This window comes from Mustela nigripes, chromosome 4 (assembly GCF_022355385.1).
Source record: "Mustela nigripes isolate SB6536 chromosome 4, MUSNIG.SB6536, whole genome shotgun sequence".
Classification (NCBI taxonomy): Eukaryota; Metazoa; Chordata; class Mammalia; order Carnivora; family Mustelidae; genus Mustela; species Mustela nigripes.
This window is the reverse complement of record NC_081560.1, coordinates 183,212,027-183,225,071: the sequence shown is the minus strand read 5'-3', so window position 1 is coordinate 183,225,071 and position 13,045 is coordinate 183,212,027. Positions and strand designations below refer to the sequence as shown.

At 52.0% G+C, this 13,045-nt stretch overlaps 1 protein-coding gene across 1 annotated transcript in view; it reads right to left on the bottom strand.

Moving 5' to 3' along the window:
• Positions 1-13,045, bottom strand: part of LOC132016487 (deleted in malignant brain tumors 1 protein-like) — a 218,964-nt gene that overhangs the window by 163,638 nt on the left and 42,281 nt on the right. The window contains 1 exon segment of the mRNA XM_059397731.1: positions 1,302-1,337. Within this exon segment, the coding sequence (XP_059253714.1) occupies positions 1,302-1,337 (36 nt within the window).

Sequence of the window (13,045 nt, the reverse complement as noted above, 5' to 3'; positions counted from 1 at the left end):
CCCTGTCAGCCCCCCTCACCCGTCACCCTGTCAGCCCCCCTCACCGGTCACCCTATGACGTGTCTCTCCCTGGCTCCGCCCCCGCGGCAGGGTCCATGCACACAACTTATTTCTGAATTACATCCCCATCCAGTGGGAAGTGAGCTCCACAGAGGAAGGCATTTTAATCTCCTTCTGCTTGTTTATCTGTCTCCCGGCACATAATAGCCCTTCTAGGAGAGCAGACGTGAGGAAAGAGCCCAGAATCAGCTGGACACGCCCACTGCCCCAATACGCGACACAAAGAGAGCCACCAAAGACTCCCCACAGGCGGATCCCAACAACCAAGAGGAGGGTTCGTGGCAAGTGCGGCTACCCCACACCCGTCCCTGTCCCCTGTGCTACCGTATCTGCTGACCTGTCCTCAGCCTAGACCAGAAACCCTGGGTCTCAGTGTGAGGACCCTTCCTCGCCCACACCCACAAGAAAACAGAGTGAGAAATGCAATCCCTGTTGGAGATGAGACGGCGTGGCTGACCCCCAAAATGTCAGCCCTGCGAGCCGCTGGATAAACCCATCCTGCCTGCATCCGCACGGCCCCACCTGGGGACACAGGGGCCTCTTCGTATCACTCTCATGAGCCCTGACGTCACCGCTGGTGTCGTGTTGTTGATGTCAATGATGGTAACAACAGTACCAAGACCCGCCGCTCATCGCACGCAAGAACTCGACCCAGGCAGACACGAAGGCAGTTTAACTACCGTTACTTTATTGCACCCCCCGCAACAGTCCTAGCCGGGAGATAGTCACGTCTTCGTTCCACAGAAAAGGAGCGTGAGGTGCGGGGAGTTCAGGAGCCCGAGGACAAAGGTGGCAAGTGTGTCCGTGTCGCACATCAGAACTCTCTTGGCCACGCACCGCACGCGGTCCCCCATAGACCAGAACCCCCGGAAGAAGGCGGGGAGCGATCTAGCGGGCTCCATGTCGCCCCAGCAGGCCTGGCACGTGAGGGGTGTCCAATCGGAGGGGGGACGCGGCGCCCACAGAAACATCCCGGGTCCCTGCCGCTCCGGGGCCTAAGGGCGGGAGGGCTGGCTCGTCGCCAGGTCCCTGTTCTCAGTGCGCGGGTCCCGCTTCAGGATGGGTCCCAGGACGACGTCCACCTCCTGGTGGGAGCCCACGTCCCTCTTGGCCCGGCCGATGCAGCCCCTGCGGCAGCGGGAGGAGGAGTCGTCGGCCCTGCACACCACCATCTTGCAGCGCAGATACACGGAGGGGAAGCGCCTCAGGAAGAAGAAGGAGCTGAACTGGAAGCGGACGACGCGAGGCGAGGGCTGGGGGTAGGAGCGGTAGGTGCGGTCCTTGGCGCACCTGCGAGAGGAGAAGCGCGGCCGTCAGCTGGGGGCGCCGGGGGCGCAGGCCGCGAGGCCCCCACGCCGACGCCTGGGAAACCCGGCAGCTGCGGCAGCAGATCCTGAAGCCGCACAGCAGCCCGGGCTTTCCACACAGACGAGCAGGCCCCAGTGGCACAGCGGGGGCTCCGTGCCCCTGGGTGCGGGGGGCCTGGAAACGCGGGGCCCAGAGAACGGGCACTGGGGACGGCGGCATGGCCTTTCCTAACCTGCCGGCAGGGCCAGGCAAGGCCACACTGCGCTACTCTCTGGTACCTTCGGTGGCTAGCACCTCGCCCCCACCGAAGTCTCTGGGGCCATGTCTCCTGACCCACCTCAGCTTGCCCTGGGCCCTGGGTGGCCCTGATTTCCACACAAGCCTGAGTGCTCTCCAGTCCCCCCCCCCACTCCAATATCGACCCCTCCTGATTCCCTCAGAGGCTCCCTCATCTCCACCGGTGTTAGCAGGAAGAGTCGTTAAGAATCCCCTGAAAGAGGGGTCCCTGGGGACTCCGTCACTAAGCATCTGCCTTCAGCTCAGGTCATGATCCCAGGTGTGAGCTCGATCTTGGGATCGAGCCCTACATTGGGATCACTGCTCAGCGGGAAGCCTGCTTCTCCCTCTCCAACTCCCACTGCTTGTTTTCTGTCTCTTGCTCTTGCTCTCTCTCTGTGTCAAATAAATTAATAAAATCTTAAAAAAAAAAAGAAAAGAAGAAGAAGAAGAAGAAGAATCATCTCCTGAAAGATCAAGACGAGGAACATTTCCCAGCTCTCCCCCCGGTGGAGGAAGCAGCTTCCGTAACCCACAACATCTCTTAACGGGAGGATTTGGGGTGACGTAGCAAAGATGGAAGCAAACTGGTCCTTGGGGTTTAGGGTGGGAATTTTTTTGTGGTGGATGGGAGCCGTCACTGGGGCAGCCTGATTTGCCTGGAAATGTGGCCCAGGGTTCCCTCGGTATCTTCCTGCCCCTTCCAGAGTCTCCTTCCTCTGCTTTCAATGGACATCCTCTCAAATACCATGTTCTTGTTTCCCACAGGGGTCAATTTAGCAGCAAAGATGAGAAAGAAAGTACCCAGAGCCTTGTCAGGAAGCAGGACAGTTGTAAATGAGGTCAGGGTGACCCCAGGGCTGCTGGGCAGTAACTGCATTTGCATAAAGCCACACCAGTCGGTGTGGTCTGGAGGAGCCGGGCTCCATAACCCAGGCCGCACTTCAGAATCACTGGGCCGGGGGGTGTGGATTCTAAAACTACAGATACCCAAACCCCACGGCAGACCAAATAAAGTGAATGTGCAGGTGGGGCCCGGGCACGGCTCTGTCCGAAGCTCCCGATTGCTCTAACGGGCATCCAGGCGGGTGGTGACCCAGCTGGTGCCCAGGGATAGCTAGTGAGTCCCCGCCCTTCCCAACCCTGATTCCTAGCAGAGCCCCTTTGCCTATCAGAACAACTTCTATATGATACTTCTGTGTGATTGTTACTGAAGTGCCAAGGTCAAATTATCAGCAAAGAAGGGTGCGCACACCAATGGGCAGGGATGGAAGAGGAGGGATGGGAGTTGCCCATCCCAGCATCCCAGGACCCACTGATGAACTCAGAAGAAGCAAACTCTACCTCCCCAGAGTCCTGCCATCCCGGGGAGCAGGACTGTAGTGGACGAATCTAATCTGGGCACCGCTGACCACTGACCTGACTTCTGCATCTCTCGAGTTGGTTAGACCCACCGTTCTCAGCTGCTAAGTCAAGAGACTTCTGCTGACCCTGTTACTGGCAACGCTTCCTGTGGACCACCTGCCACGCATACTCTTCGCCCAGAGCCCCTTGGCCTCATTCCCATTTCATCCTCCCAACAGCCTATGATGTGGGCACCACGCTTCACATCTGAAGGGTGAGGAGACTGGCTCAGAGAGATACGACTGCTTGCCCAGAGTGAGGCCATGGCTACATGGCGGAGCCGGTGTCTCAGTCCCAAGCTGTTGCAGAATCAAGGCTTTCCTCACTACACACATATCTTCTTACAGAGTTTGGCCACCTGGGTCGAATCCCAGTTACAGCTAACCTGCTTGGTGACCACTGATGGCTCATTACTTCTCCACACATCCATTTCCATGGATGTTAACCAGGTAGGACAACCTGACTGGTTAAGTTGGATCCACTAGAACCAAAAATCCTTGAGACTTTGAGCTACTCATGTTTGAACTATCGGGTGAAGCTTGACAGTCGCCCCCACGAAGACACTGCTTACCCACTTCGGATTAGATCATAAGTCAAAGATGTAAAGTCATTGGAATACGGGGACGCCACACAGGTATCCACAAACAAGGACAGGGAGGTATCAGAATTGATGATCTCGGCCTGAAGGTACAAGTTCTGGTTCAGGTCCACGTAGTAGGGGCTGCTGGTCACCGGGTATAAAAATGAAGATGATGCGTAGAAGGAAATGTTCACGTCAAAGTTGCCGTACTGCACTTCATTGACGTCGACGGTGTCATTAGCGATGTACATGGTGTCAACCCAGGTGTTCTGGAGCATTTTGCAGCTAATGTGAATGTGGAGATCCTTCTTCCTCTTGATGATGGCACTGGGAGCAGCTGCTTTGAGGAAGTTGGAATAGGTGATGGTATCATTATCTACCTGGGAAAGGAAGGCAGGAGAGCAAAGTCAAGCAAATGTCACCTGCTAAGGGAAGCTCACTGCTGATTTTGGTGACGATGAGAGCGAAGTGACTCAGCCAGACTTCAGAACCCTCCCAGGACCACACAGAGAAGGCGCATGGGTGCCATGTTCCCATTATCTGGGCTGGACATGCTGTTTAACTAGGAGGATTCCCTCCTTTCATACAACCCCTTCCTCTTCCATGTAATGGGAAGCGTAGTGTGGGCCAGGTTTGGGGGCCTCCTAGGAGCTGCTCCCTGTGAGAAGACAGGTGTGTCTGGATCCCCCCCTGCCCTGCTGAATGGCCACCCTGAGTCCAGACTCCATGGCTCGGGGCCTTTCTTGCTTCGCTTCATTCTTGCTGTAGCTGGGAGATACCAAGGGAGGCAGCCATGCACCGGAAGGAGGGGCTGGTGGGATTAGTTTTCACTGTGCTGTTTGAATGGCTCAGTAGCTCTTACAGCTTGGTATCTTAGGCTGCCAGGACTGGAAGTGACACAGGGTGGAGTTTTAGCTGCGGTGGGTATCTGACCTCTGGGGTAGGGGCTCCCGCAGAGACTCATGTGGACAGCTGAACGACGCTGGATCACTTCCTGTCACACACTCCTTTGTCACTCCCCCAACCACGGGGATCTGTTGGGCTAAATGACTATCCCCTTCCTCTCCCACTGTTTGTTATGTGTCAAAGGATCAGCAATGACCTTGCTGGGTAATAAACAGTGTCATCTTAGCACCTAGCCCAGCACTGGCTCCCGGCAAATGCTCAGTACATCTTTGGTGAATGACAAGTTGATGTCCTCTGAGTGTGTGGGCCGTGCACGTTGTACATATTCGAGCATTTCATGTTGTATATGTACTGTAGTCCTAAGCCACATAAAAATATTTGCATGGTGTCTGTTCCCTGTTACTTAGGTGTCATCCCCAAATTCAGAATTTAGATGATTTCAAATAAATTTACATAAAATTAAATGCAACCATTGTAAGCATGCCATCCAGTGCGGTTTGAGGATAATCACCTCCACATAAAATCCAGAACATGGCCACAAGCCAAATCAACATTTTCCTGCCCCCTTTGCAGGCAATCCCCTCCAACCAAGTTGGCTTTCCATCCTACATTTATTCCCCATTCCTGAATTTTATAGAAATGGAATCACAGAGTGGGTACTTTTATGTGGCTGGCTTCTCTCACTCAGTGTAAGGTTCTGGAGATTTTCAGAGTCTGACGTTTGTCCTGCTACTTCTTGGCCAAGTGGCTTGGGCCACCTGCTGGACCCCTCAAAGTCCAGCCTCCCTGTATTAAAAGTGGGGTGACAATGAGAGAATTCTGGGTGGGTGTCCGGGGAGTATGACACCTGCTAATCCTAGTGCTTGGCCCTGGGAAGATGACCAACCATCCAGTTTGCTCAGGACCGAGGAGTTTTGTAGAACATGGAACTTTTCCATGCTGACATCTGAAAAGTCCCAGGCAAACCAAGACAACTGATCACCCTAGATGGTGACAGCTCAGCTGCAGAGGTTGATTTACTATAAAGCTAATAAAACTTCAGCCTCTGGGCCTCCCCCGTGCACAGGTTCCTCCAAGGCCTAGCAGTGTGCTGGCACAGGCCTACGTTTCTGTACTTAAGAAAGTAAGATACATTTGCATTCCCTGCTTCATGAGGCACCCGCCCCTTTCACCAACAGCAACCCCAAACTCTATAAGCTTAAGGCTCTGTAAAATCTGGAGCTGCCCCAAGAGCTGCTGTGGTCTTTGCTGATGGGAAGGCAGCCTGCGACGCACCCCCTGTGCCCAACAAGGTAGGGGAAGATGGCTTGCTGACCTTCCTTCCTCAGCCTTACATTTCAAAGTGGCTATAGCTACACATCATGGCACTGAGGGACAGATTTAAATCTTCACCCTCATTACCCTGGTTATACCATCATTACGTCTCTGGGGTCCCCAGAATTCAAGAATCACAGCACACATCACTATAAGAAAGCTTATTCAGCAGGAGATAGAGTAGGAAGCCCCAGACTTACCTGCTCGGTGGTGCCGCAGCCGGAATATGGAATTGTGAACGACACCTGGCTGGCTGTTATCTGGGGCTGACACTGGTAGCTTTCATTCCGGGTGGAAATGACGAGGTCTGTGGCAGAATAGCCCAGGGACCGGAGGTAGCTCCTCTTCACGCTGGCTTGCATGTGGTTTGGCAGACAAAGCAACTCTGGTGGCCGAGGGCAAACAATGCAGGCAGTCAGCACCCCAGCGAGCCCACTTGGCGTTCCTCCCACATACAGGTGCAGAGACCAAGATGGCGGACAAGGATGGTCCACATCGGACTAGGCCTCGCCACAACCCCGCAAGTACCCCATGGCTCAGGTCCGTGTCTTTCTCACAAGACCCCTTTGAGGACACGGGGATTTCAGATTTCCCTGATGGAGGAGTGGAGGCAGGGTGTGAGATGAGTAAAATGTTTTGCCAACCTGCCATGTATCCGTAAAGTAAAGTAACGCTCCAGCTGAATGTAGACGTTATAACCTAAAGTCCTTGAGCTATGGAGTGGGTCATGCTTAGAATCCTGACTGCCAAAGACAGCTTGGATGTCCCCTCACCCAGTCCCTAGGGAATCTGTAAATCAGTCCACTTAACAGCTCAAATCGTGGCCATTAGCTGCAAGTGGCCGAGGGACCAGCTCAGTCCATCTTCAGAGAGCAGCCAAACTTGCTAAGTCTCCAGACGCAGTCACAGCGGCCAGGTGGTCGGTCGCCTGTGTCCTTGGCACTGGCGTCTCACCATCTGCTGAAGGTATGACCTCACACCTTCCTTTCAGTCTCTGTCGACCACAGGAAGACCACCACACTGCCCATCAGCCCGTTCTGGCCCCGGACCTCATTTCTGGGCAGTGGAGTCCCAAGACCACTGCTGGTGGCCCCTTTCGACACCAGATTATGCCTTGGTGATGGGACAAAGCTGCTCTCGTTTCTTATTCAGCAGCCACAGAAGGGTTGAGCAGAGGGGGCCCCCCACCATGAGCCCCCACCAGGGGACTTACTGGTGTTATCTTCAGAAGGGCTGGAGTAGTAGTCGGCCTGGAAGCCCCTCCTCGTGATGCTGCCATCGCTGACAAAGCGGATGGACATGAAGTTCGATGAGGAAGTGAGGGGACCCACAAATCCGTTACAAACCCGGGCGATCAGAGGGGAACTGTGGGAGGGGCCGTCGAACACCTCAATATAGTCATAACTGCATCCTCCTTCAAGCCTGCGGGGACAGAACACAGAGTTTCAGCTTCCCTTTCAGCCGCGATGGGAGGCAGGGAGTGAGCGTCACACCTCTGTTGCAGAAATGCTGACAAAAGTAACAGTTGAGAATACTAGGAGGATAATTATCCCAGGACCTTCGTGCACGGATCTCTGTCCGCACATAGGAAACCCACAACCTTTGCATCATGAAAGGAAGGGGTCACAGCCTATCCTAGACAGTCCTTTGCATCATGAAAGGAAGGGGTCACAGCCTGTCCTAGACCGCTTCTTCAATCAAGAAGACCCTGGCTTCCCATTGAATAAAAGAAGTAATCATGAATCTATAGTGATAGAAATACCTAACTGGACTAATGAATATCGGACAAGTCAAATAAGCTCTCTGAGGGTTAGGTGGTCGACCTTCTCCACAGATCACATGAGCTCGAGGTACAGTATCTGGGACCCGAAATCACTGCAATGATGAGGTGATTAAAATAATATTATAACTTATGCAAAACCCGGATGAATTTTCCGAGGGATTTGCAAGGCCACAGTAACCAAAGAGCCAGAGAGACTACTGATGTGTTCAGTAGTGGCTTTCACAGAAGAAATGATTGCACCGCCTTTTCTGGACACCAGAAAATGCTCATACCTCTGTGTGGTCACCCCCTCCTCGGACCAATCATATAGTACTGGGGCTTTGATGCTGTCTCCTCTGCTTAAAGCAGTGATCCCCACTCTTTATTAAATGAGGAATGGATAATGTAGCCTCTGTAGCCGAGATTTCTCCACCACTGCTTGACCGCCCCCCCCCCCCCCCCGCTAGAACTCACCCTCCAAGAAAGGAGGCAATGGAGAGAAAAGGGTTAAAAAAAAAACAACTGGTATGGTTAATAGGATTCTGTGTTTTACCATTACTCTAATAGTCACCCTTCCCGCAGGATAACATTTCTAAGCATTTTCACCTCTTTCTCTCTCGTGACCTTCCCAGTAGGCAGAGATAAGAGGAAAGCAGGTATTTTATTCCCTTGTTTTGACTGAGGTTCAGAAAAATTTAAGTGATTTCCTGTGGTCACACAGCAAATTAGTGACAGACCCGGGACTTTAAACCAGGGCTCTCGTGCTGGTCCCACCTCCACAGGCTGCCTCTGGGTAAAAAAAAATTGAACCTTTAAGAGAAAATGTCAATTGGGCCAACATCCCTCTAAAGGGCTAGGTACCATTCATTCTGTTCTCAGACATCTGCGAGGTCCCCCACGGGTTCGGCTCTGCACCCATGCACTTACTGGACATCTCTGAAGATAACGGTGACATGGTAGTTGTTTTGGACTTCAATGTCCCACAGACAATTGGCATTGTTTGGGTAGGTCCCCGGATAGAACGGGCTGGAAAAGTACCCCGATGGCTGGGTCAGGAAGCCTCCGCAGGAATAATTTGCTGTCGAGAAGAAATGGAAATGTGGAGGGCCCCCTGAGCCCACTGCACAGCCACCTGGGGAAATGTTTAGACAACCCCCTGGCCAGAAACTCAGCAGGAGCTGGTATAGATCCAGACTGTACAGGGAGGCTCTACTTAGGGAAGCCACGTCCTCATTTTTGTCACTGTCCCCTCACCCCCCTCCCTGGCCTCCCCACCCAGCGGCACCGTCATGGAGGGGAAGGGAAAGAGGGTTTTGTGGGCGAGCCCAGAACTTACTGTTTGGGTGGGTGACATTGTGAGCAGGAGCTGTTGACCAAGAAAAAAGGTAACAGTCAGTTTCCTGATGGTTGGCACAATTGTTCAGTGTTCACCGGCTCTGTGCGGAAAGGAGCCAGCCCTGGCTTCCCAGCGAGATGCTGGACGCTCGCCCTCAGAGAGCTCGCAGCCTGGAGCGGCGCACGGGAATGAGGAAATCCTAGCATAACGGGAGCGGGCTGGGATCAGGGTAAGCCCAGGACAGGGTGGGAGCCCAGAGCATTGGCTTCTGACCCAGACTGAATGGAGAACACGGGACAAGTGTTTGGGGGGCGGGGGGGAGCGGTCAGGCAAAAAAGTAGGGGGGGGCGGGAGGTTCCATGCGGAGAGAACAGCCTGTGCGAAGAGACGGGCCTGAGAGCCACTGGCACGCTTCACGGACGTCCGTGTGGATGGAGCGGGGAGCGGCGGGGGAGGAAAGCAAGCAGACAGGGAGGTGGCTCTGTGCCCAGCCGTGGAGATCTGCACCCGGGAGGCCCCGAGGAGCCATGTGAAGGGTGCGAAGATACGGAGGCTGGGACTGACACCGGCATTTCATAAGGACGCCCCCAGCTCTTGTGTAGAGAATGGACGGGGACAAGGTTGAGGCGTCGCTGCTGCAGGAAGCAGGTGGTGAGGAGGGAGGATGGGGACGGAGGGGAAAGCCCCAGGAGCCACGACTTGCTGACAATGCTTAGAGCACGCGAAGCGGCAGCTCCGACGTGGGCCATCGCAGCTGTTGGTGGCTCCACACGGAGTTCGGTGATGAGGCAGGACCCACTGGCCTTCAGCGACCAGCGCCTGGTGTCTGAGGGGACAGGCAGGACCTACAGTGCCTGGCCTCTCCTGGGGGCTGACTGGAGATCTGAATCTTAGGCTGGCCAGGCTCCTGCTGCTCAAAGAGGAGCCCAGAGAGAGGCCCAGCCCTGCTCGGGTGGGGACATCCGCTGCACGGAATACCAGTGCCAGGAAGACATGAGGGACAATTCGTGGGAGAGCGAGGGACATCCTGGGACCAGCCGTGAGGAGGGCCAGCCAGGCGGCTGGGTAGAAATCACGGGGACTTACTGTGCATTATTGGCGGGCTTCCTGGAAAGGGATAGGAGAAAAGCATTAGTCGCTGAAGTGTGGCGGGAGGAGGGGCTTGCACGTGGCAAGAGCACACCCATGTGACTCCCAGTCTGATCCCTTCTATGAACACACTGGTGGGTCATGGAGTTACGGCGGTAAGGCCTGTGCTACCAGCAGGAGGCTTCAGGCAGTTCTCCCCAGCTGCTCCCCCAGCCCCATCGTCACTTAGGGGTCATTAGGGCCACAGCCAAGGTCACAGCATCACTTATTCCTCATTTCCTACTTGTCTGGCATTCCACTTAGGTCCCAGAGTCAATGGAAGCGGGAGAACACACGTGCACACCGGCTGTGCAGCAGCATGACGGCCCCCGGGTCTGGAAACCCCCAGAGATGAAGTGGCCCCTTCACGGCCTCCCGGAGCGGGAAGACCAAGGGCGCAGCCGACAAGCTCCTGGTCCTGCGCTGCCCACATTATGGGCCTTGATCTGAGGACCTGCCTTCTTGAGGGCCTAGAAAAGCAACTCTCCGCCAAGAGGCGACCCAAGCTCCAGAGGGAGCACGAGTCACCTTGGGGCAAAAATGCCAAGAAAGCAACAAAGTGATTATTGTCCTTGTTCAGTGGAGTACAGGGATCGTCTTGGCTGAGCGGGAGTGCTGGCCCTTGGAGAGCGCCCTGCAGTATAACTGATAACCCAGGTTTCCCGCCAGTTGACAAGGAACAGTGGGAAGTGGGGTCTAGAACACAGTTTCTGCCATAGGAGGCCTGGGCTTGCATCTTGTCTCTACCTTTATCAGCTCCATGAAGTCGAGCAAGTTACAGAAACTCTCTGCCTCAGTTTCTTCATCTGAAAAATGGGAGTGCTAATAAAGTCTGCCTCGTCAGATTCCTGTGTGCATTAAATGAGATAATACACACGAACCCTGAGAGTGGGGCCTGGCACATAGCAAGGGCCCTATGGTATCAGCTGCTATTATCTATCACAGAATGCTAAATCATATTATGATTAATCATATTAATCATATTATTATTATTAATCATATTAATAATATTGTGTTCAAACTTTTGTTGGTCAGTTTAATAGACCATTTAAAAATACCTAGTCACTGAGTGATAACAGAAATCAAAATCGACTCGCATCTTGTTTTCAAAATTGGTCCCTGTTGTAGCATCTATGAACCAGCACGAGGACTTCACCTCCTTCCGTGGCCAAGAACTATTCTCACGTGTGTAAGGGCCACATTTTGTCCATCCATTCACCAGGATGAACTTTCAGATTGTTTCCACTTTAGGGTTCTTAGGAACACAGCTGCCCACCTGTGAACATTCATCTGTAAGTTTCTGTGTGGTCACGTGCTTTCCTTTCTCCTGAGTGTATGCCTAGGGCTACGGTTTCTGGGTCATATGGTAACTCTATGTTTCACTTTTTGAGGAGCTACCAAAGGGTTTCTCCAACTGGAGGTACCATTTTATATTCCCATCAGCCGGGCATGAGGGTTCTGACTTCTCCACATCCTCACTAGCACTTGTCATTATCTGAGTTTTTGATTCTAGCCAACCGACTGGGTGTGAAGTAGAATGTCTTTGTGGATGTGCTTTGCATTTCCCTGATGGGTAGTGATGTGACACATTTGCACTGAGAAAATTCAATGACATAACCAAGTGGCCACATCTGCATATGCTGCTGAGTATTGGTATCTCCTCCGTGGAGAAATATCTGTGCAGATCCTGTGCTCATTCTTTAAGTGCGTTATTGGACTTTTTATTATTGTCTTCTGAAAGTTCTTTATGATTCTAAACGCAACTTTCTTATCAGATGTATCATTTGCAAATATCTCCTCAGTTTCTGTGGAAAAATGGAGCTTCTTAAAGATAATTTAGCCTTTAAAATATGCCTACCCTTAATTTCTATTTCTATACTGGGAAGTAATCAAAAATGAAGCCAAAGTTTCATAACACTGGGTATGCATTACAGATTTCTAAAAATGGAACAGACACAACTGTAAAATAAAATAAAAGTGTTACTGTATGTGATTACCTAAGTATAAAGAATAGACTTAGAATTATTTCTTTTGTCCTGTGATTACTAATTGTTTAATGAAATCATGATAGAACCATAGAATGAAAAACTGCATGCCCACTAAATTTTATGCTGTAAAAATAATTTCAATACCATAAAAATGCCATTGTTAAGGACATAAAAATAAGTATTCTATGCTCATGTGAGAACAGATCTTATAAAATAAGACATAAAGCAGGCTGTCATTTGTGTATGTGTCCACACTGGCAAATGTATCAAAATGCAATTAGGATTAAATATTCACCCATTCATTCATGTGTTCATTTATTCTTTCTAGAAACATTTATGTTGCGCCAGACACAATGATAGGTAATAAGGATGCAAGAGGGTTAAAGGCGGATATGGTCTTGGCCCTCAGGGAGTGCACAGTTTGGCATAAGGATGATCTTTTGCAAACAGACTTCGCTTTTGCAATTCACCAGCTTAAAACTTTCCAGCAGCTCTGACTGTCCTTAGGATAAAGTCAGGAGTTTTAACCTGTGCACAAAGCTCCCCCAAATGATCTGACAACAACCAAGCTCCTTCTCACCCAGGCTTACAAAATGTTCCTTCCGGCTAGAAGGCATGTCAGCAAGTGCGCCTGCTTCTCATTGTATGCCTTGGCAGAAGAGGCACCTTTGTAAAGAACATCCCCTAATCTCTTGATCAAGTTAAGCCTCTGCGAATATGCCCTCTTAGCACACCGAACATCCCCCCTGAAGCAACTGTCGCACCTGTAATTACATCATAAATCAGTAGTAATGATTAACTACTTTCAGCTTCCTGAGGGAGGAGATCAGTTTCTCTTCCAACATTCTTGATGGCCACCGGACCACATATATAGCAACAGCCTTGATGGCCACCGGACCACATATATAGCAAAGACCTTAGATACTTAACACAAGAAGAGTTAGCATTTAGTGAGCACATTCTATGTACCAGGCACTATGTTA